At 47.2% G+C, this 23,394-nt stretch overlaps 1 protein-coding gene across 1 annotated transcript in view; it reads right to left on the bottom strand.

Annotated features, from left to right (window-relative positions):
* The window catches only part of LOC133347911 (transformation/transcription domain-associated protein-like), a 41,033-nt gene extending 17,920 nt beyond the window's left edge, over positions 1 to 23,113 (bottom strand). Inside the window, exons 1-23 of the mRNA XM_061560653.1 lie at positions 23,022 to 23,113; positions 20,468 to 20,612; positions 20,096 to 20,145; positions 18,136 to 18,246; positions 16,166 to 16,270; positions 15,246 to 15,329; positions 14,630 to 14,686; positions 13,975 to 14,100; positions 12,710 to 12,787; positions 11,948 to 12,036; positions 9,855 to 9,951; positions 8,943 to 9,081; positions 8,172 to 8,250; positions 7,309 to 7,543; positions 6,297 to 6,801; positions 5,720 to 5,814; positions 5,288 to 5,482; positions 4,192 to 4,383; positions 3,301 to 3,466; positions 2,478 to 2,734; positions 1,809 to 2,009; positions 881 to 1,032; positions 195 to 394 (exon numbers count right to left, since the gene is read on the bottom strand). Coding sequence (XP_061416637.1) covers positions 195 to 394; positions 881 to 1,032; positions 1,809 to 2,009; positions 2,478 to 2,734; positions 3,301 to 3,466; positions 4,192 to 4,383; positions 5,288 to 5,482; positions 5,720 to 5,814; positions 6,297 to 6,801; positions 7,309 to 7,543; positions 8,172 to 8,250; positions 8,943 to 9,081; positions 9,855 to 9,951; positions 11,948 to 12,036; positions 12,710 to 12,787; positions 13,975 to 14,100; positions 14,630 to 14,686; positions 15,246 to 15,329; positions 16,166 to 16,270; positions 18,136 to 18,246; positions 20,096 to 20,145; positions 20,468 to 20,570 — 3,316 coding nt within the window. The 5' untranslated portion in view covers positions 20,571 to 20,612; positions 23,022 to 23,113. The remainder of the gene's footprint in view (positions 1 to 194; positions 395 to 880; positions 1,033 to 1,808; positions 2,010 to 2,477; positions 2,735 to 3,300; positions 3,467 to 4,191; positions 4,384 to 5,287; positions 5,483 to 5,719; positions 5,815 to 6,296; positions 6,802 to 7,308; positions 7,544 to 8,171; positions 8,251 to 8,942; positions 9,082 to 9,854; positions 9,952 to 11,947; positions 12,037 to 12,709; positions 12,788 to 13,974; positions 14,101 to 14,629; positions 14,687 to 15,245; positions 15,330 to 16,165; positions 16,271 to 18,135; positions 18,247 to 20,095; positions 20,146 to 20,467; positions 20,613 to 23,021) is intronic.
* Between the last annotated feature and the right edge of the window lie 281 nt (positions 23,114 to 23,394).

Here is a 23,394-nt window from a genome sequence, read left to right as displayed (position 1 = left end):
TCACTCAGGCGGAGGGGTAGCGGCGTGACGAATAAAACTAACTGGAATAAAAAAAATATATTTAAGTCGTTTACCTATATACAGCCGAACGAGCGCAATTGTAGAGGTGCAGCCCTGCAATGGATCACAGCCGGCAAGAGGGTGCCTACCGAATCCAGGCGCCCGTCACACACACACACACCGCTCCCCCTCACCGGCCAGCTGCGCCACGGCCACCATGGTGTAGTGGCGGATGAGGCTGGCCACGAAGGGCAGGGCGCTGGGCCGGAGGTCCTTGATGACGGCCGACATGAAGGCGCCGGTGAGCGCTTGCTCGAAGGTGCGACGCGCCGGCGTGTCCTGAGCTTTGAAGCGGTGCGAGATGATCACCGACGGCACCGGCTTGTCCGTGAAGCTGGCGCGGCGGGCAGGGTGGTACGGTAAACACAGGGGTCAATTCGCCACTACCATCACCACCAGCAACAACGACAGCCGCCGTTCGCCACTATATGGCGGTGACGTCACCAGAGCACTTGCGCCAGCCTGGCGATTCGCCACCACCACCCACCATCACTATTGTCTGCTTAAAATGGTTAAGACTATATATATATTTCAGCAGGAAGAGCCCAATGAGATGTTAGGCTCCGTTTCATAAGATAGGAGGGTGTTAAGGCAAACACAGTGGTCACTTTACCATCACCACCACTGTGTCTACTTAAATATGGGTACACCAATGATGATGAAGATTATACTGTTTTACAAAAATCCTATTAAAATAAATTAAATGCATTTCAGCCATTCTCTGTCCACTGATGAATGAAACCCTCCCAGCGCCATGTCAGACATGGGTGTTTTTTCACTGATGCGATGCTTTTGTGAACACTCTGTAGGAGGGCGGCACCTGGGATGCGCCAGTAGCTGATGCAGCGGAACCTTGCTGTCATCCAGGCACATCATGGCGACCAGGAAGCAACGGATGACCTCCCAGGCTTGACGCCTGTAGTAGGGTTCCGTGCTGGCGCTCTTTAGGCAGTCCAGGGCAGTCTCAATCGCCTGATCGGGGCAATAAATCATCACAAACAACACCAAGCCTTGTTAAGTTTGCTTTCACAAATGTCGCGAAGAGGAAATGCATAACACAATGTTTCACACGTCTGGCTTCCCCTTTGGGATATATTGAAATGTAAAGGAAGTCTCCAAGACAGGCAAAGAATGAGCAGCAGAAAGAAAGGAGCGCCGGACAAGCAGCAAGGGTAAGACGGGGAGAAGGAATGACCTGGGCTAAGATGTCAGAGACAAGGGGGGGTGGGGGGGGGGCTGATGAGAGGGGAAGAGAAGGAAAGGAAGTCACGAGCAGAAGTGAGCTACATGGAGCAGAGTCTATTTTTGTATGGTGTGGTGGGAAGAGAGGAGGCTTTAAGAATGGGGGCGGCCACATACAAGTCACGTGACTTTGCGGAGGCTTGAGCTCAAATAGAGATTTGTATACATCTAGGACACGCACTAAAGGTGGACCGGTACCAAATTACTGAAAGAAACAGGATAAGGAAATTAAAGCTTTTGGATTTTTTTTGTTAATACTTATCCGAAACCTACCCATGTGATTTCATTTTAAAATGATGGCTTTACATAACGATTTCAACAAAAAGGTGGTGACAATGGCGACGGTAACTTCGGTCACTGAAGGACGGCCGTTAAACCGTGCAAAAATCTGCCAGGTGGCAGCTGAAACGCACGGCGATGGCGAGATATGGCGGCATCGACGTCAATGGCCACAAGGCGACCTCTTCACCATGACCTTGGCAGCAAAGGCGTTTTGAGAGACGCACCTTCTCCATGGGCAGCTGAATGGAGGCCTTGCAGTCGGGAAACTCCACGGTGACGCTGGGGCCCTGCGTCTCGGTGCCCTGCCAGCTCAGCTTCTGCGACTCCTTCAGCATCTTGCGGTTGCTGCCGCCAAACTTGCCCAGCACGCGGTAGGCCACGTGTGAGATGTTGTCCGCGGGGTTCCTCAGGGTCCGCCACAACGCCTGCCGTCGAAGCAGATGTCGGAAGGGTGGGCGGAGGTCAGGAAGGTCAAGAGAGGAGCGGCGGGCAAAGCGCCGGGAGAAACGGGGTCAAATGTGAATTTCGAAAAAAAAGCAATTCGCCGCACTCGTCATTAACACTGCCCTACAAATAGTAAGAATTTACATTTATAAGGCGCAATTCATCAAAAGATTTCAGTGCGCCATGCACGGAGTTAGGAAATATAAATACGACAAAGAGGCCCTGGCAAAACCTGGCAAAATTTGGACCGTGACACCAGCGCACACATGGCCCTACTTTTTTTCTTAAACATTACGGGATCGTGAGCATCCAACGTAAATCAGAGGGCACACGCACAAATGTAGGGTGAACATTCCTGAGCTCCGTGACATCTGTCGAACAACGGACGCCTTGTAAACAACACGTGTTGCTTTTGTGGTTGTTTGTTGTCGACGAGCACACACACCAACCTGCATGAGCTCGGCGCGCACGGGCTGGATGTGGTCGTACAGGAAGTCGGGCTGCAGGTTGTCCACGCACAGCTCGAGCGTGCGCAGGCCCTGGCTCACGAGCGTCTGCGAGCCGTTGAGCGCCGACACCAGCGGGTCCATGAGCATGGGCAGGTAGGGCAGCAGCGAGCTGAGGCGCACCGGCACCGTCAGGCACAGCTCCACAAACAGGTCCTTCATGTACTGCTTGTGCAGGCCGCTCTGCAGCATGTTCAGGCCTAGGCGGAGTTGCAGGCACAAAAAGAAGGGAATCAGAATGAGAATCTTTATTTAAACTGGAGGATTCCGATGAACTATGAAGCTCCTTTTCACAATGTCCAGTATGGGCGGGTCAGCAAGTTACAACAGCAAACAATGCAAAAACACGACAGGAATGCAAAAATTAGATAAAGTTAAGAAAATTACCGAACATAAATAAGTACCTAATTATTTGCTTACCCAAGTTCGATTTATCAAGTTTGGGCAAGGCAACAAAAACAAAAAAACAGTCCCAGACCACACACCAAGATAACACAGTCCCTCAATAAAATGGCACAGGAGAGGGGAGAGAAAGGCAACGGCTGAAGCGGTCGTTGAGGTCTGTTGTTGGTGTACGGCGACGTTCGAGGGATTTCCAAACAATCGCGGCCTTGCATAGGAGAGACCAGTGGTTCTCACCGTGTACAGGATCTTGCGATGGAAGTTTGGCCAGATCATTACGCGGCCTTACCCAAAATTGACTTTTTCATCGTTACCATCACTATCGCTACCAACGGGCGAGTAAGTTAGGAGCTGCGAGTCTCACCCTGCAGTAAGTTAGGCAGCAGCGGCAGGAACTCCTGGTACAGCAGATCGTGGCTGCCCCCTCCGATGGAGCGGAAGAGCGCCCGCAGCAGCAGGAAATAGTTGTATGGCTCCTTCGCCGTCTGCGCCAGCTCCATGGCGCTCGTCACTATGCGGTGCAGATGGGGCTGTGCGCGCGCACGCAGAGTGAAACGTCGTTAAAATGTGCTTTTATACAGATCGCTTGTGCAACTGCATCACGCGACGTCACGCAATCCACACATATGGACGCGCAAACGCAGCAAGAGATTTTCAGCCAATTAATAGTGAATGTTTGTTACACAAGTGGGAGGAAACCGCAGCACCTGGAGAAAAACCCACGCGTGCGAAGGGGGCAACATTCTACCCCATACAGATAGGGCAAACGATAACAAGTCTGTACTTTTCGATTTAAAGCTTTCATGACTGCAGGGATTAATCTTCTTGGTTCTTTCGGTAAAGTCACGTAGAAGGGAAATAATAAAATAATAAAAATAAAACATAATAAAATACAATTCTCACGACGTTTCGGCCACAACAAGACATTCAAACGCTGTCTTTCCGACAGACCTGTTCTCCACCTGACGATGGCTGCTTGCGTTGTGGCCGAAATGTCGTGAGATTTCTATTTTATAATGTTTATTTGTATTATTTTATTATTTTATTATTTCCCTTCTACGTGACTTTACCGAAAGAACGAATAAGAAGTCTGTGCTTTGTTATACCGTCTTGTCATGGCTGCTATTTTTTATTTGTTACGAAGTCTCAAAAACAACGCTCATGATTACTTTGTGAGGTTAGGATGGAAGGGGGTCACAAAGAGAGAGGAGAGAGAGGAGACAGACAGCCACCCCACACCCCCGCCTCCTCTCACCTTGAGCATCTGCTCATTCTCGGCTGCGAATAGCGAGACGGAGCCGAAGACGAGCTTGAAGAGCTTGAGGTAGAGGTTGGAGCGTTCCAGGTTGGATCCCATCTCGGGCAGACGCTCCAGCAGATACTCCACCAGGATGGTGGCGAACAGCGCCGACGTGCTGGGGTTTGCCAGGAATGAGTTGGCCACAATCTGTGCGTACATGGGTACCGGGGAGTAATGGTATTAGGAAGCCACTGGAGCTATGGACGTTTAAATCTATATTGAAAACGAATTTCTTTAGAGAACTGATTTTTGTGTTTAGTTTGTTGTCCTTCCCCCGCACCTCCGATTCGCACGGTTGGCTACGTAAGGTGTGAAAGAAGTTCAACATACAAACATACAGCAGCAGTAGCCGTGATCAATCCACTGAGTATACTCTCAGACGCGTTCCATTCCTTGGCCGCCAGCTCCGTTATTATTTTCGACCATCATCCTTTCTATTTTTCACGATGTCAAAAACATGTGTTTTGGAAACGTGCGTTTGGATTGTTTCGCAGCGAGAAATTTCCGCATGATAACCACTTAGTTGAGATATTATTTGTGGTCAGGTCCCTTCTGAAAAAAGAGCTATAGAGCTCAGTGGGCCTTACCTGCTAAATAAAATAAATAGTAAAAATGTGAATGTTCTCTGATCCATGCATTCTTATTTTATCGTTCCATATTTTGTGTTACATGTTTCTGAACAACATGTCACAGACTGAAGGGCACCCCCAGTGTCAGCTGGCCCTGTGTGGCACAAAGTGACTCAGCAACGACCTGCAAGTGGGCATTAGTCTGCCAGTTAGTGGCGACGATTGTTGCTGTGTATAATCCCAATTGAGTAATTTTTTTCGGAGCTACATCAGCACACAGCACAGAAACATCAAGTGCCGATGCAGTCCCAGTTTAGTGCCATGCTGTAAAGTAACGTCTGTAGCGTCAGAGGAAATGGGAGCATTGCTTTAATGTTGTCCTGTTAACGTGTGGGCGAGGAGCATAGACGCTCCGTTTCGGATCGTTTGACATCTGTAAATGAGAGGGATATGCGAATGCTGGCGAGGGAAGAACGACTGACCTGCAACGCGTAGTTCTTTGCGATACGGTCCACCATGTAGGGAACCGTGGTCTGGAAGATCTCCTTGAAGGTCAGCGGGTTCATCATGGTGAACACTCCGGCAAAGTGCTCCAGCACCTCCTTCTCCTCCTTGATGCGCACCGTCTGCGAGTTGGCGGCTCGGATGTACGTCTGCCCGTTCACTCCCACCTGCACCTGTTAGCCACAAACACAAAGTGAACTCGAGTAGATTACTCTTACAATGTGGATTTAATGAATGTCTACGGGGAAACACATACAATGAACTCTCAAATATTTGGTGTAATGGGTGGGGGAGGGCTGGCCCATATTTAAGAAAAATAAGGATAATGCAAAGCATGTTCAGATTTGGCTATGTAAAAAAACTGATTTTGCGAGCTCCTTAATGTGTGCAAGAGCAGACCGAGAACAAACCTGGTAAATGTCGAGAGCCTGCATGGCATATTTCACCAGTTTGATGAATATCTGCGTCTCCTTCGGCTGAAACTGCTTGTGCACAGCGGTGGCATCTGCCAAATTAAAGAAACAAAGGACAACCACACGTTTTATCATTCATCCAAATTAGACCCCATCCAGCCCTATGTCTAAACCAGATGTGGCCATTACTCGAACCCTAACAGACTTAGGCCTTGCCACAAACCTCACAATGTTTTTCCTAAAACTACCGTGAACAAGCATAGACCTCACCTTCATCGAAATCCTAGCAGTCACGAGCCTAGGCCACAAGCAAAGCCTAACCGGTGCAGATCTACAACTTATTCTAGGTCAAACAAGTGTAGTCCTCACCCTAACCATAACGTTAAACAATAACAGTCAAACTTATAACCCTGACATTCTGAGACCTCACTTAAACTCTAAACATGCGAGACATAACCCTAACCCAAGCACTAACAAGCCTGAGTTTTACCCCGACACTAATCTGAGGATCGACACCCCGATACCCCTTTTCACCCCTTCACCACCATCACACGCCTAACACCGTCTCTGTTACCTCCGGGTGTCTTGCACGAACCGATGCCCCAGGTGATGGTCTTAACTCCGCACACCAGGGTCTTCACCAGACCGCGGCAGTCGCCCACGCAGAACGGCTGCTTGTCAGCTTGCTCCGTGGCACCTTGCGCCACTCTCTCACCACCGCCACCGCCACTTCCCTGCGGCTGCTGCTGCTGCTGCTGCTGCGGCGTCGTCGTCACCGCCGCCCCCATGTGGTGCGATGTGGACGCGACGGAAGGTAGCGGAGGCCCCGGGCCACCGCCGCCGCCGCCGACCACCGCCCCGGGGGTCCCCGGTGTGGAGGGGCCCTGGGAGGACGTGGAGGGAGCCACCGACGTGGGTGTGGGGCAGGGGCTGGGGCTGGGACCGGGGCCCGGTGTGGCGGGCGCCATCATCTCCGAGCTGCCGGGCATGACCCCAACGAGCTCCGCCTGCGGTTTGCACTTCTTGAAGATGGCCGGCAGCTGGTACTTGGAGATTGTGTGGAATTTGAGCACGAACACCTGTTCACGGACGTTACGATGCAAGTCAGAGGCACGTTATAGTCATTTATAATTGCAGGGGAAAGACCCAATGGGTTTCTTAATCTGTTTAAAAAATGAAGGGAATTCAAATTTTTAGTTGGTTAAATCGACTTGGGAATGCTGCCACAGTGAGACAATGGTTGGCACACTGGGGGCTTGCAATCCAGAAGTCGTGAGTTCGATTCAATCTCAAAATACATCAAGGGATCTTATTTCATCGTCCGATCCGAAGTGGGCATTGCGTATTTCACAATCATTAACTCAAGACACCCCGCGCAGCTTTAACCAGGGAAGGCCGCTCGGCTCGAACCGCGGATCTCTTCCAACAAGCAGCAAAGGCGCCAAGCACTTTGCGGTGCCGCCACCCGACCACCTCTTCTGCCAGCAGCGGCACAGGGGGATTGGGGGGGGGGGCTGAAAGTTTCCTGCACCCCACCGGTAGCCAAGCGACCCGATCGCGGCTCTAAGAGGCCCACCACCACTTGCCTCCAGCATGCGCAGCAGCACCTCGCGCCCGTTGCCTCCCTCCTGTTCGCTGCGGGAGCGGATGCACTCCACGAGGTTGAGCAGCAGCTTGCACGACACCGTCTGGATGCTGCTGGGCAGAGTCTCGTCGTCGATGTTGCGTGAGAAGAGGCGCACGGCCAGCGCCAGCTCCGACAGCGGCAGGTGCTGGCGCACGTGGTGCACCAGGTCGGCGAGCGTGCTGTAGGCGAGCGGCCTGCGTGACGACGGACAAAGGCGACGTTTAATCGGATGAGCATTCGGGTTATTTCCACGAGGTGTGGGTTTCACGCCTCCTATCATTAACCATCCACCAGCCGAAAAGATCGTCCCGTTTACGAAGAAGTTATCAACGGTGCCTGATCAGCGGTCAGGTGTGCACCTCTGATTAGCACGGTTGGCTATGTACGGTGCTAAAGAAGTTTAACATACATACGTACAACCAATGCTTGTATAATTTTCTATAAATTATATAGTAAATTATGTAAAATGTTAAGATTCGGGTCCAAAATTATATTATGCATAGCACAAAGCAATTAGCGTCATTGTGAAAAATATAAGTGTCTCGTACTGTATGTCGAAAGTTTATGTTGAAACCGGTCCAGAGTATGCTTGCATTGAACCAATGATGCTGACGTGATGTGTACAAAATATGTTCATGTTATTGAATGTGGAGGGATAGATATATGAATGAGAAGTATTGTCGGATTCTTTATTTTACTCATTAAAAACAATTCATGCAAGCAGCCGAATGCAGGATCCTGCTAAAACAAGTGTCCGAAAACTCGGCGAGGGTTTCCCCCGCCGTGGTCTCTCATTGAAGGCGCGACTCATTCCTCGCTCACCTGAGCGTCTCCCTGACCGTGTAGCCAGAACCGATGAGGATGGACTCGTCAAACAGCTTGTCCATCTGGGGGATGAATTCTGTCGGCGACGAGGCGGATCGGGAGAAGACAATGGAAAAAAAATCAATAACGACGTTGGGCTCTTAATCATTGGCCACAACGCGGAAGACGAAGCAGCACCAATGACAGCATTTGCTAACATAGATCAAGTTGAAGTTCATTTATTAGGTATAGCCCTGTGAGCCATTCGGCTCTTGAATCAGGTGCAACCGCAACAAACAAAAACATGAACAAAAAAACATCTTAAAGTGAATATGTGACTAAGTGCAAACAGAAAATCCAAGAAAAGACAGCAAAATATTGCAGAAAAAAATCACCGTGCACCAACGCAATAGATAACGCCAAGTACTAGCATTCGACACAGCAGGCCTGATTGCAAGTTGAATAATTTCACTGCTTCATCATTCGATTGCACACAACTCAAACGGCGCTTGCTGCGTAGTTCCAACGTCCTTAGCTGCGTACAATTGAAGCTCCTTTCGTGAATCCACTACTGGATGAGGGCCTCCTCTTACACCCTTGCGGCTCGTTGGGGGGAGAGGGGGGGGTTATCTGTTGGCTCCACGTCACCGTGCCGGGTGGATGAAAGCGGGGACGCGTAGGACGTGTGAGCGTAATACGGTGCAACGACGGAATTGACGCGCCAAACCAACGCGAGCCAAAGCGTTGCATCGCGCGGTGCGCTTTCAACGGGCTTCCTCTGCCACGTACGGTTGCGCAGGTCCGTGGTGAGGATGTGCTTGGCGGCGATGAGGAGCTCTTTGCGCAGGTGAGCCGTCTCGGGTGGGCAGCCAGCGAGCAGCTGCAGCATCCCCTTCACCATCTGCTGCGAGTACTTACTCACCAGCTCCTGTGTTTGCACGAGAGGGAGGGAGAGGAGAGGAGACACGCGTTTGTGTTGGCGTAAAAGCGTGACGGCGACGATGTGTGAACGGCGACACCGATGTTTCCGCAGCCAATGATTACGAAGCGTAATTCGATTTCCGGGTTCGGCCACGCGATGATCTGGCCAAAATTTGTGTCGTTCAGACCCTCCACTGCCCGACACAGCCAAACAAATTAAAATTATTACGTGTACAAGCGTTTAATAACACGCCAATATATTATCGATTTAAAGCTTTCGTGACTGCAGGGATTCATCTTCTTGGTTTTTTCGGTAAAGTCACGTAGAAGGGAAGTAATAAAATAATAAAAAAAATATTATTTTATTATGTTTTATTTTTATTATTTTATTACTTCCCTTCTACGTGACTTTACCGAAAAAACCAAGAAGACAATATATTATCGTTTCAGCTTGCTCACCAATAAGTGGAAAAAAATTTTTGCAACCAAATACAGCATTCAGACTTCATTTTAAACTGCACCAAAGCATCTTCATAATTGGCAGATGCGGTTGTGGGAATTGTTGTTGCTGTCCGCTTGGCCTTGTGGGCCTTTGTGCTTGCACTCAAAAACACACGAGCTGCAAGCGAACGTAAAACATAAATAACTAACAAACCTTGGCACACCCAATTATTTTCCAGCAAGGAACACGGCCGGTCAATATAAACCCTTGTTTACGCCCGAGTAAAAGTACACCACACTTCCTTTGTCCTAAAGCTCAGCGAGCACCAGGTCCCGTACCTGATAGACTCGGATAATGTAAGCCAAGAAGGACAGCGTTTTGATCTGAGCCGCAATGAAGTCGGCGTACAGCTCCTTGTTGAACAGCTTGTTTTGCCTGGAACAAGGGCGAAAGAAAGATGAAAGAATGAGTGTCTTTTGTCGGTGCTCTGACGCAGGAGTCACAGCTGATACAACCTGTACGCCCCAGCGCAAGCCAAATCATCCACTGTGTTGGACAGAACGGAGCGTACTATTACCGAGAGCGGAGCATGACGCAGCAAGCTGGCAAGCCAAGCAATTGAGGGAGCCTCTTGTTTTGTTGTGGGATTTAACCGCTTTAACAATTGCAATATTTGCGACGTTTCATTTGATGCGGTTGTTTTTTTGCACCGATTTCTGAGCGTCATTGCTGGATTTTTATTTATTTATTTTAGCTTTTGTCATTTTTGGTGACCCTGGTCACTCTTGCAAATGAGAGGCTTATTCTGACGCAAGACTCTTGCGAGTTGTCGCCTGGTTAAAACAAAATAAAGACACCACGACCACAAACTTCGTAGGATTTTGCAAGCAAAGCAGAATAAGCAGCCATCGGCTTTCCTTACAAACTCGCTCACAATTGCTATTGCTGTATTTTAAAGATTTATAAAGTGCAATAGACCACAAAGAGGTTTCAGAGCGGTGTACAGTCCAACAAATTTCAATAAGCCACAAAACACACATACGTAAGAAATAACACACAGGGTTTGTATATAAATATCATTGATAACATAACCCATGTAGAAATATTCTCATGTTCATTCCTGCCAATCCACTGGTGAGTCAAGTCCTCCTCACACTGGGGGGTTGTTTTGACCATACTTCACCACACTGAATTTCGATTTAAAGCTTTCGTGACTGCAGGGATTCATCTTCTTGGTTCTTTCGGTAAAGTCACGTAGAAGGGAAGTAATAAAATAATAAAAATAAAACACAATAAAATAATTCTCACGACGTTTCGGCTACAACGCAAGCAGCCGTCTTCAGGTGAAGAATGAGACACTGCCAAGCTAGGAGCTTATATATAGGAGCTTATATATAGGAGTTTCAGATACTTGCCACTGAGGATAGCCATTAAAAGAGAGCGAACTCGGCTCTTCGGTTTCCAAGCGCAGCATACGAACCACTGCACCACCGCACCTCCCATTTAATGATTGTACACAGCACAGAATTTATAATAACGTCATGAAGGGACATCACTGGGTCAAGCATTTTTCTTCATTATTGTTGTACTGTAATAGCGAATTATTACTCTCGTATTGAATTCTGTGATATAATGCGGATAACACTTTCATATAACATCAAATGGGGGTTCAACATAAAAAAATGTGATTGCTTCATTTGGAAAATTGTCACGTTCAGTGTACAGTTTTTATAAATATGCGTAACGTTAGGTCAACGCAGATGCATTTCACTCACTTTCAAAAGATTACTACTGCCCCCTCGTATTTTTTCCATCGGAGCGAGACCTTAATTATGTCAACCGTAAGCAAAGCTCTCATTAGTAGACAAACCATGACAAACACAGCGAGCGCACGACGCATGCACACACGCACGCAGGCTGGTGAGTGCGTGCGCCTTCAGAACTCCACTCTCTCTCCAGGGCCCCTTGCTTGTCGTGACATCACCTTCCATTGTTACTCCCACTAATAAATAAGGAATGAGTGGATGCCTCATTTGCCCGCAGCTCCGCTGTTCAATCTGGTGACATGGTTACGGACTGCCGCATGCGTTTTAGCAGCACTTCTAGTAGCGACAACAGCAACAGCAATCACGACGGTAACAGCAATACCATTGGCGGTGACATAGCTCGCGGCAATATTAGCATCAGCGACATCAGTGTTGGCAGCAACAGCAATAGCTACATTAGAAGCAACATCAGCAGCAGCAGAAAAACATTAGCAACAGCAACATCGGCAGGGTGCAGCAACATGAAATTAGCAACAGCGATGTCAAAATCAACGTCAGTATTATTATAGCAACAGCAGCAACAGCATCAGCAGCATCAGCAACATCAGAAGCAACATCGTTATCAGTAGCAGCAGCAGCATGTTGTGAGCATGCGTGCGGCATACTTGGCCTGCGGAGACACTTGCAGGGTGATGGTGCTCATGATGAGAGGGATGAACTCCGCGACCACATTGTGGATGCTCTGCTTGTACAGCTGCAACGGAGAGAACACACAATTGTCAAGGTGTAGGTCAAGGGGTCATCACAGCCAGTGTCGTTAATGCTGCCAAACCGTGACAGAGCTTACTCTCACCGACCCCAGTAGGGAGACGACGCTTTTTAAGTCCCAACACGCATTTTTCCACGCTTTTCAGTTTTCGTTCCGTATGTTTCATCAACGACCATGATTGTTTCTGATCTATTTGTCAGAGCAAGTAACAGTAACACACGCTCATTGAACAAGTTCTTCTTTAGGCCACATCGTTGAGCTTACTTTTCATAACCACGTTCACCTTTACAAAAACAGTCCGACCCACTCTCGTCCCCACTATTCGTACAATATATTAAAGACAAAAATCTCCCGTATAGCCTTAACAGACTGTTAGGGCAAGTGCTGTTAGCGAGCACCTATGAAAGCTGGCATATCACAAGAGGGGGGGTAGCAGCATGCCCAGCCGGTCACTTTTGTCTCCCCGGTGGCGATGTTTTAACACACCAGGTAATCATTTGAGGTTGAGTAGACCTAGGGGAGGTGCATAACATGTTCAGATAATCATCACTGGTGTTGGCAATCGAACTCGGGCCACCAGTTTCAAAGTGCAGCGTATTAACCGCTACACTACCGCTCCCCACTATACTGGATACTTCAAACACAGGTGATTCATTACCTGGTACATTAACACGACGATGATGGGGAGTTCTGCCAGGACTTTGAGTGAGAGAGTGCCCTTCGGGATGAGCGTGTGCTGCACATCACGGACGAAGATAAATATCGATTAACATCGCAAAATCAGCATCACGAAATGAGAATCTCTGTATCGAAACGTCATCATCATTACTTTTTAACACACAGCGCATAATGCAGGTCTCAAATGCACACGCTCTAAATGCACGTTTGGAGATGTATGCATTATTATGAACCAGTTACAGGCTTTAGAATACAAACAAGCCGACATGCCTCCCCATTGAGTAGCGCAGAGTTCTTCAGGTACTAACACCGTCACTCTACAACATCATGCAGAGTGATAGCGTTAGGAACTAGCAGCTGGCTGGCTAGTTTGTTAGAAGGATGTTATTAATATGGTAATATCCTAATTGCCTCGGGGCGACAGAAAATAACGACTACAGCTTAACCCCCGCCCCCGACTCCACACGCCGGCCCCCCGCCTGCATCCCTGGCTCCTCCCCCAATCTTACCCTATATAATCACTTGTCACATACAGCTCTCTCTGCCCACTACAGTAATTCTGTTTTTTGCTGTGGTTGTCCCACCTGATGACAGAAGCTTGTGTTGCCTCCGAAACGTCGTGATTTAATTTAGTTATTTCTATTTTTATTTTTTATTTTCACCTACGTGACTTTACCGAAAGAACTAATCCTTGCAGTCACGAAAACTTCAAATCTATAATTAATTGGTTAGCGTTAAGTTCAGCAAGAGGGCTAGTACTAGTGGCTGGCCAGCGAGTTAGTTAGGGTTAGTGGAGGTGTTGAGGTCAGCTAGAGGGCTAGTGCTAGTGGTTAGTTAGCTAGCTCATTAGGGTTAGTGGGAGGGTTAGGGTCAAAGAGAGGGCCAGTAAACTAAACTATTGAAACTATTTTTTATTTTACCAGGTAAGGCCCACTGAGCTATACGGTTATTTTTCAGAAGTGACTTGTCCACAAATGACAGCTCAACGAAGTGGCTTATCAAGTGGAAATTTACAGCGGCCAAATATTGATTCTAAATGTGGAGGGAAAAACCGGGGGACTCGGAGAAGAAAACCACGTGACCACGGGGAGAACATATAAACTCAAAATATATACAGGCGTCAGGGTCGGAATCGAACCCGCAAACCCACTACCTCCTGTATACCAGGCGAGGTAGTTAACATCCAGGCACTGTGACACCCTTAGTAGTAGTGGCTGGATGGTTACAAGCGAGCGCCACACTCACCGTCCTGGTCTCGCTGTCCTCTCGCTCTGGGTTGACCTTCACTTGCACTGCCGTCACCATCCCAACCATCTCCTGAGACAAGGGAGCATTGTCCGGGATTGGCTGAGGGTTCTCGAAGTAGCGGTTCTGCAGGGTGAAGAGATTGGTGTTCGTTTACAACGCAGGAGCAATAAACAAGCAATAAACAATCGACTTGCGGCCAGCCGTCAGTCAATATGCTCCTCCGATCTCATGTCAAACCACTCTACTACCACTGCTTCACAGAAATACACACACACAAGTGCTGTTTTCGAGCACCTATGAAGGTCAGAATGGCACACGAGGGGGTGGGTGGCCAACACCACGCCAGGCTGCCTTCGTCTCCATAGTGGTAATGTTTACACATCGCACCAGGTACTCATTTGAGGCTGAGTCGACTTAGGGGAGGCCCAGGACCGGTTCAGATAATCGTCACTGGTGTTGGCTGTGAGCGGGAATCGAACTCAGTGCGCCAGGTTCGTAGTGAAGCGCGCTAACCGCTACACTACCGCTCCCCACATATATACACAACACATATTCACCACTTCTCCCATATATGCTTATGGATAAAAGGGCTGCGGTATGACCTGACATGTGCCATTTGTGCCTTAAACCTCCACTAGTCACGAACACTTACCACTACTTTGGGAAGATCCTTGTAGATTTGCTTCACAAAGTCCAGGAAATGGTGAATCTGTCCAAGGGATGATTAGAGACAAAATCATGAAACAAACATCATACAAGACAAAGCGCTTACGAAAAAAAGATCAGAATGTGTCCACGTCTTGGCTCTCCGCTTACACCAACTCCCACTGACCAGCGTGGTGAAGTATGGTCAAATAACGAGCCGCAACAGATGCGTGGAGAACCTTCGTTCGGCAGCGCATTGACAAAGCGCCTGCACGTGCAGACGCCGCCGAGCGTACAAAGCGACAGTAAGCGGGCAAGACGTAACGAAAACAATCTCAATTTTTGATTTAAAGCTTTCGTGACTGCAGGGATTCATATTCTTGGTTCTTTCGGTAAAGTCACGTAGAAGGGAAACAATAAAATAATAAAAATATTAAAAATAAAATTCTCACGACGTTTCGACTGCAACACAAGCAATCATCATCATCACAGCCAACATCAGTGTTGCAGTCGAAACGTCGTGAGAATGTTATTGTTTTATATTTTTATTATTTTATTGTTTCCCTTCTACGTGACTTTACCGAAAGAACCAAGAATATGAAAACAATCGCATGCAAACTGACCTCCTGCGTGATCTGCGGCCGGAACTGTTTGTGAAGCTCAATGATGACTCGCAGGCAGATGAGCACGTTTTCCTCGTTCTCCACCTGCAAGAGGGCAACCGCCAACGTGAGCACCGACGAAAACGCAAATCGAGGGTGGGCACAACCGAGACGGACGTTAAGGACAACGATTGTTTTCATACCGCGCTAAGTTTACGGTCAAAAGTTTTCTCCGACATTGAAAATCCACATTATCAGTGTATGTGTGTATGCATGCTGAACTTCTTTCGCACCGTACGTAGTCAACCGTGCTAATCGGAGGTGCTTCAGATGGGCAGAGGAAATAAGAAAAAAAAATCCCCTCTTTACACTTGTGATTGAAATGTTTTATGCTCTCTTTTGTAGACCATTTGAAGCAAACTCAACATACATTTAGAATGAAAACCACATTCATAAATAACATTGTGGCCATATAAATAACAGTTAAGGTTTCAGGAAAAGGCCCTTATTTATGGTGCATAATTTTTTTTTTATAGTAATTTAGCATCGAGAGGTGTGAAACGGGCACTGATGAATTTCCAGAGTTCATCATTGGCACAGGAGAGCAAAGTTCAACAGCATGGAGTGTGATGCAGGACAAGGCATCGCACCTCCCATGAGCACGGTTGGCTACGTGCGGTGCGAAAGAAGTTCAACATACATACATACAAAACACAATTTATTACGGTACAATGAAGCAATGAAAGTAACACGCGTGTCAACACAGCCGGGTAGATCGCCGACCATTCGTGACGGAGAACACCACAGCGATGATAACACACGAGAGACATGAATGTCGAATTTTCAGTCAAAGCAACTGCGTGCATGAGAGGAACGGGGAGAACGTCATGGAACAAAATTCCAAGATGGGACCGTGACACAACGTCCGCCACTCCTCTCACCTCCAGGAAGCGGAACATCAGCGACAGGATATTCTTCGCGTGGATGCGCAGGTGTTCGTTGGTCGGGATGCGGTGGACGATCTCCAACACTAGCTTTCGCAGTTGCTGTCGGAGCAAAAGTGAGCAAAAGTCGATGGTTTAAAAATGCTCGTAACGCACCAGGAAGGATGATATAGCTTCACTCAACTAATATTGATGGACTTTTCAGCTAACTGAGCCAGGGCTCCCCGCTATTAGTCCGGCTAGCCAAGGCTTTACTGTATCAGAGAAAACCCACGCGTGCTAGGAACACTCAATCCCCGTGCAGATGGCAATTAACCCAGTTGCTGTACTGCGTACGCGGGCAAGCCAGGAGATGGCTACCTCATCGCCCACGGGGTGGAAGAGAGGTTTCATGAAAATGTGTGATTCACCAACCCTGCGTGATTACAGGCCATGCGCACCATAGCCACCAGCGCCCTGCTTTCAATTTGAAATTCGCCGACCCCGTGACCCACGCCTATGCGGCTAAAGCTGCTGACCATCACCGCTCCTCCATACCCACGGCATGGGGAAGGCACAGTCAAGCTGAGAGCAAAGCTGAATGATTCACAGGACCCCGTCAACGTATTCTGATCTCTTCAAACGTCTCCCCCCGTGCTCCACTGACGTCGCGACACCCACTGTGCTCTGAGCTGCCACCTCACGACTACTAAACAATATCTCCCGTGGCAGGCAGAAAAGGCCTCGTTAAAACTAACCAAGCTGCAAACCCTACAATTGCTTGACCCACACTAGAGGAGGCTCTATAGAGAGCCTCCTCTAGAGGGTATGTTGCCTCCTCTACCATGCTCGCCAGACATCTTTTGAGAGGTGGGATAGCCCACCCACACTTCCCATCGGTATACCAGACCTACCAATCGATTAACTAGGGTGTACCCTATATGCTTGGTTCTTTCGGTAAAGTCATGTAGAAGGGAAATAATAAAATTATAGGAATATAAAACAATAAAAATTCTCACGACGTTTCGACTGCAACACAAGCAATCATCATCAGGTGTGAAATCCACAGAAAGGTGTACCCTCTTGATTTGAAGCTTTCGTGACTGCAGGAATCCATACTCTTCCATACTCTGGTTTCGCTCTCCCACCCGAAGACGATTGCTTTTGTGGCCATCGAAACGTCGTGATCTATTATTTTTTTCTACCTACGTGACTTTACCGAAAGAACCAATGAGTATAGGGTGTACCCATTTATACTACCTGGGTAGACAGAGGTGGGATTTGCTATTGTTTCAACTGCCTTGCAGGGAAATAGAATTGAAAGGCGATCTGGATTGCAAGGCCAGTACACTAACCATTACACTATGGCACCAATGTACAGTAAATGCTCTGTTATTTGGCTTTTGGGTGCCAGTTAATCAAATATCTGAGAGTTATACTTATGGTTCACCAAATTTTCCAAGTTCATTAACTTTTCAAGACTAAAAAAACCAAGTCCACATTTTTACGAAGATACAAAAAATAGCATACTATTTTAACAGAGGTAGTCACCAGTCAGTTGCAGACCATTCTAAGTTGATTGTAGAGAAGCAGTGGGGCAGTTTAGAGTATAGTCTACAAAGTCATGATACTGTACAGCACAATCACAATATGATCAATGGTGGATGGCCGGTGTTTACAATTGAGGCTGCCGCTAGCGACACCACACGGCACCGTCCTAAAGCTCCCGTAATCAACAGATCGATGAGAAGCGCACAGCAAGAAGCTGTCGGTTAAGAGAGCATTCCAGATAGTAAAGTGCTGGATAACATAGCTTTTCCTCTTTATATAATAATACATATTGTAAATAAATAACCCTGCACGCATGATTCAACGCGTGTATCCGTGAGCGCAAGCGAGCGTGAGAAACAACTTCCAACGATGAATCGTTCCGTCTTCACGAATAGGTGTTCGCTTAATCGGAGTGGGAGAACACCTGGGTTGCTCACCTGGAGAGGTCTCTCCTGCAGGTGCTGCACCTCCCCATCCTGCAGGAAGGTGAGGAAGCGTGGGATCACGTGCTCCAGGAAGAATGGGTACTGTGGCGACGTCGTGACATTCTGCGTGCAAACACGTGGGAGCACAAGGAAGACAGACTTTTCAGAGCAAGCCCTCGCCTAACGCGTGCTCACACACAACGCGTTTCCCCGCTATGGCGCGGTTCTTATACGAGGAGGCACTTTTCGCACAACGCAGGACATGCACCATTATAAGGCGCTTACTGAGCGGTCGATGACTAACTACTTTCGTGAGTTGCACGGCCCAGCTGTATAGGAATTCTTGGTACTGTATATACGCGGAATGATACAGTACACGGTGTACCCATAGCGCCCCTCCACCCCCTACCCAACACCACAACAAGCAACAACCACCATCACCTCAGCTAAATGGAATTTTGTTGCATATATAATAATTTTCAAAAAAATTTTACATATACTATTTCTATCCTTTCTTCCCCCCCCCCCTATCCCTCAACTCACATAGCATGTGTAATGAGGCCCAAACACACGCACAGGCATTAAGATTATAAATGCTTGTTAAAAACACGAGTGGTAATGTATGCACTCCAGCTTATAGCGCTGATTAGTAGCTGGGTATTCCGTTGTTATAATATCATTCTCTATTGATTGCTTACACCACAAAGCCATGGGGGTGAGGAGTTATTCTTTGGGTCTTTCGGTAAAGTCACGCAAGAAAGAAAAATAAATTAAATAATAGCATACGACGTTTCGATTGCAACGCAAGCAATCATCATCAGCTACAAATGAAAGAGAAAACAAACCTAGAAAACTTAGAAATATAATAAAATATAATGCAATACAACACAGAGAGTGTGTGATTAAGAGGAGAGGTGGATCTGGTTAGAGTATAAAGATGGGGGGGGGGGATGCAGGGCTCTGGGCTCAGCGCTGCACCAACAGCCATGGCGAGGCTGTGTCGACCGGCTGCCGTGGAGGTCGTTCTTTGATATTTTAATAAGACAATATGAATACACAGTTCCTCTTCTTGGTTCATTTGGTAAAGTCACGTAGAAGGGAAATAATAAAAAAATAAAACATAATAAAATAATTCTCACAACGTTTCGGCCACAACGCAAGCAGCTGTCCCCTCAGGTGAAGAACAGGTCTGTCGGAAAGACAGACGCTGTCTTTCCGACAGACCTGTTCTTCACCTGAGGACGGCTGCTTGCGTTGTGGCCGAAACGTCGTGAAAATAATTTTATTATGTTTTCTTTTTATTATTTTATTATTTCCCTTCTACGTGACTTTACCGAAAGAACCAAGAAGATGAATCCCTGCAGTCACGAAAGCTTTAAATCGAAATTTTACACAGTTCCCGTCTGCTGACCAGATTCCACATATTTTTTTCAAAAGGAACACAACCCCGACTTTTTGCATTACTTCTTATGGGGAAACAGTGTTTTGCTTTAAGCATTTTGGCTTAACGTGGGCACTTTTCAGGAAAGCGTAAACGAGGAAATAACGTACCGTACTTTTAAAAAGATAACAATAGAGGCAATCCAAATTAGAAGAAAGATGATAGACATGGGTGCACTAGGGCAGAGGCTTGAGAGACATGCACAGAAAGAGGTGGTGAACCAAGCCATGAAGGACCGTGGGAGTGGATTTGCAGATGATGGCCCAGGAGAGAAATGAGCAGAGAAAAATGACTACGAAGGCAGACAACACCAACCCCCTCCTCCTTCCCCCCATGAATGGAAATACCAAATGTTTGTATTCATTTTGGTGAATACAAACATTTGCCTTGAAAATCGCCAGGTGGCTTAGTGACCTAATACCTTGTCAGATCACCTCAGTCGGCACCACTGAGATCCTATGCTGTCCCTCACTCATGTTCTGGAATAATTCAATTCGGACTCATGCTATGAAGGTTAACATTAACACTTACCTCAAAGTTTTCACTGACTTCTTGCATAGCCTTCAACTTCGCCTCATCGGCTGCAAGAAAAACAACACAGGGTGTCGGAATAGTTTTCATCACTAGTCGTCTCATAAGTTTGGTGAAAAACTCTTTGCGAGTTTAGAAGCAGTCAGATCTTATCAGTTTAGCTTCCACCGCCCGTTCACACGTGTGCAACATTAAAAAACAAACCATATAAACAACACACGTGTACATGAACAAACGTGAATACGTGTTACGCACAATTACAAACAAATACACAACGTGTGAATTTTTTTTTGGGCTCAAGAGAAAAGTTTTTCATCATCCTGCTTCTATGCCAATGATGCCCCCTCCTCTTGCGCCCTCCCGCACACTCACGGGTGTTGCTGTCGGTGAGCGAGTACGCCTGCTGGAGACATTTCTTGACGAGCGCTGCCTGGTCCAGCACGCTCGGCACAGGCGCCGCGAATACGGCAGCCATGGCTTCTCTCCGATCGCTCACGATGGACTCGCGAGGGCAGGTCTGGCGTGACAGAAAAGGATGGGCAGAGCGAGGTGTGGTGTGTATGTTGAACTTCCTTTTGCACCGTGTGTAGCCAACCGTGCTAACGTAACAGTTTTGAGTCACTTTCATATTTTTGTTCACCACCACTCAATAAATCTTGATTTAAAGCTTTCGTGACTGCAGGAATTGATACTCTTTGGGTCTTTCGGTGAAGTCAAGTAGATAGAAAAAAAATAGATCATGACGTTTCGATCACAACACAAGCAATCGTCTTCAGGTGAGAGAGAGAAAGCTACTGAAACATGGTCTTATATAGGCCTGAGATGGGTGCAGCTTCAGGGTAAGAGGGCAGGGCTTGAGATGGTCTTCCTGAGACCTTGATTCCATTCACTGGCAAGACTACCTCAGCTGTACTTAATTCAGCTCACTTGGTTTCTCTAATTAAAGACATCTCACTATCTAAAAAAAAATGTTGTTGTGGTTTTCACACCTGATGATGATTGCTTGTGTTGCAATCGAAACGTCGTGATTTAATTTACTTTTTTTTTTCACCTACGTGGCTTTACCGAAAGAACCAAAGAGTATGGATCCTTGCAGTCACGAAAACTTCAAATCTAGAATCTCACTATCTCCAGGTGATTTGCTTGTTAGTTTTTGAAATGGTCTCTCTGTTCACCAAAGTTTTGGTACCTGACACCATTGCAATCATTGAAGATTTGGTCCAAAAAGGAATGAATGCTGATGTACCAACCCTGGTGAGACACTGCCTTACCAACACTTACTTCACCTGGAATGGTACATTCTACAAACAAGATGAAGGTACCCCAATGGGTTCTCCCTTATCGCCAGTGGTAGCCAATGTTTTCATGGAAAAATTTGAGACAGATGCCATCCAGGCATCCACCCTACGTCCTTCCTTGTGGAAGAGATACGTAGATGACACGTTCATCATCTGGCCACATGACCTGCTAGCACTGAACCAACTACATAAATTCCATACACTCAAGCCATCAAATTCACCATGGAAGTGGAAAAGGATGGTAAGTTACCATTCTTGTACGTTAATCGAAAAGAGACCAGATGGCTCATTGGGACGCTGTCTACAGGAAAGCCACCCATCTAAAACCTGACTCCCACCACCATCCAGCCCAGAAAAATTCCCTCATCAAAACCCGACACACCATAGGGCTTGATGCATCTCCGACCAGCACCACCTAGCCAATGAACTGGGGCACGTACACCAAGCCCTCAAGATGAATGGATATTTGGACCGCACAATCCGCAAAGCTGTCACCCAAACCGTGGGGAGAGAACCATCTGAGGACCCAATCAAAACCATCACCTTGCCATACATAGCAGGGGTCACCAAAATATTTCCAAAATCATTAACAAACACAAGATCCAGGTTCGATTCAACACAGTACGTAAAATTCGTGATCTGATCCCATCTGTGAATGATGTGATCCCTGACATGCAATACCCCGGTGTCTACAAACTAAGTTGTATTTCGATTTAAAGCTGCTTGCGTTGTGGCCGAAACGTCGTGAGAATTATTTTATTATGTTTTATTTTTATTATTTTATTATTATCCTTCTTCGTGACTTTACCGAAAGAACCAAGAAGATAAACTAAGTTGTGTCTGCGGCAGTAGTTACATTGGGGAACTACACGACATGTCTCGGGGCCGTGTTCGTGAACACAAGGCAGATCTGAAACACGGTAGGACCAATACCTCGGCCGTGGCTGACCATTGTTTTAACGCTGTGGGCTCACACGAAATAGTTGTTACTGGACACAGATGCCCAGTGTTATAGGATGATGCGGGGCGACGTTGTCAACAGAAGGTAGTGCAGAAAAAAATTGCGTTGGAGTGTACTCTTCTCCCACGTCTATGCTCCCCACACCTTCACACACTGACCAGCGTGGTGCGGTATGGTCAAATAACCACATGGTGTGGGGCAGGCCATTATCCAGCAGTGGATTGACAGAAAGGGCTGTATACACATGTACAATGCACGGTTCTTATAATTACTACAACAGCATTTGATAACAATGTCTAGCAGTGGAAATTCCGCATTACAGCAAGCGGGTCCGTACTCAATCTAGATTTGAAGCTTTCGTGACTGCAGGAATCCACACATACTCTTTGGTTGTTTCGGTAAAGTCACGTAGGTAGAAAATCAACCGATCACGACGTTTCGATCGCAACACAAGAAATCGTCATCAGGTGGGTCCGCTCACAAAGTTCAACCGATTGTCCAATACACACACACACGCACATGCCTACATAAACACTGCAATAGGGTTAGGGGTGATTATTATCGGTACATTGCTGAATGCATTACCAAGTCCGTCGTAAACCTCATTATTTAAAACGCAGTTCCATTGAATTAGACCAGTGTAAACCATCACCACACCAAGACTTACCTCAAACGCGGGCAGCTATCCCCCCACCCACCCACCCACCCCAACAACTTCAGCACACGAATGAATACATCGTGTTGACGTTGCGAGTCGTGTGATGAAATGAAATGGGAGTAAAAAATGAAAAGAAATGAGTTTATCGCGCGGAGAGAAGCAGGCGGAGTTGAGGACGCGCGGCCCAGACGATGCCGCGACCGGAAGTCGAGCGCCTCGAGCGCCTCGACTTCCGGTCGCGTTTGCGTTTACGAAAAATAAATAAAGACTCGATGCGTTTTTTGTTAAGTTTATAAATAAATGTTAGGCGATGTTTGGCGCGAGTATTTGGTAAGGATAATTACAATATTTAAACAGCGACAAGAAAAAACTCGTGCGATGC

This window comes from Lethenteron reissneri, chromosome 3 (assembly GCF_015708825.2).
Source record: "Lethenteron reissneri isolate LAM-NWPU_2019-01 chromosome 3, ASM1570882v1, whole genome shotgun sequence".
NCBI lineage: Eukaryota > Metazoa > Chordata > Hyperoartia > Petromyzontiformes > Petromyzontidae > Lethenteron > Lethenteron reissneri.
Note: the sequence above shows the minus strand (reverse complement) of the source record. Positions and strands in the feature narration are given on the sequence as shown.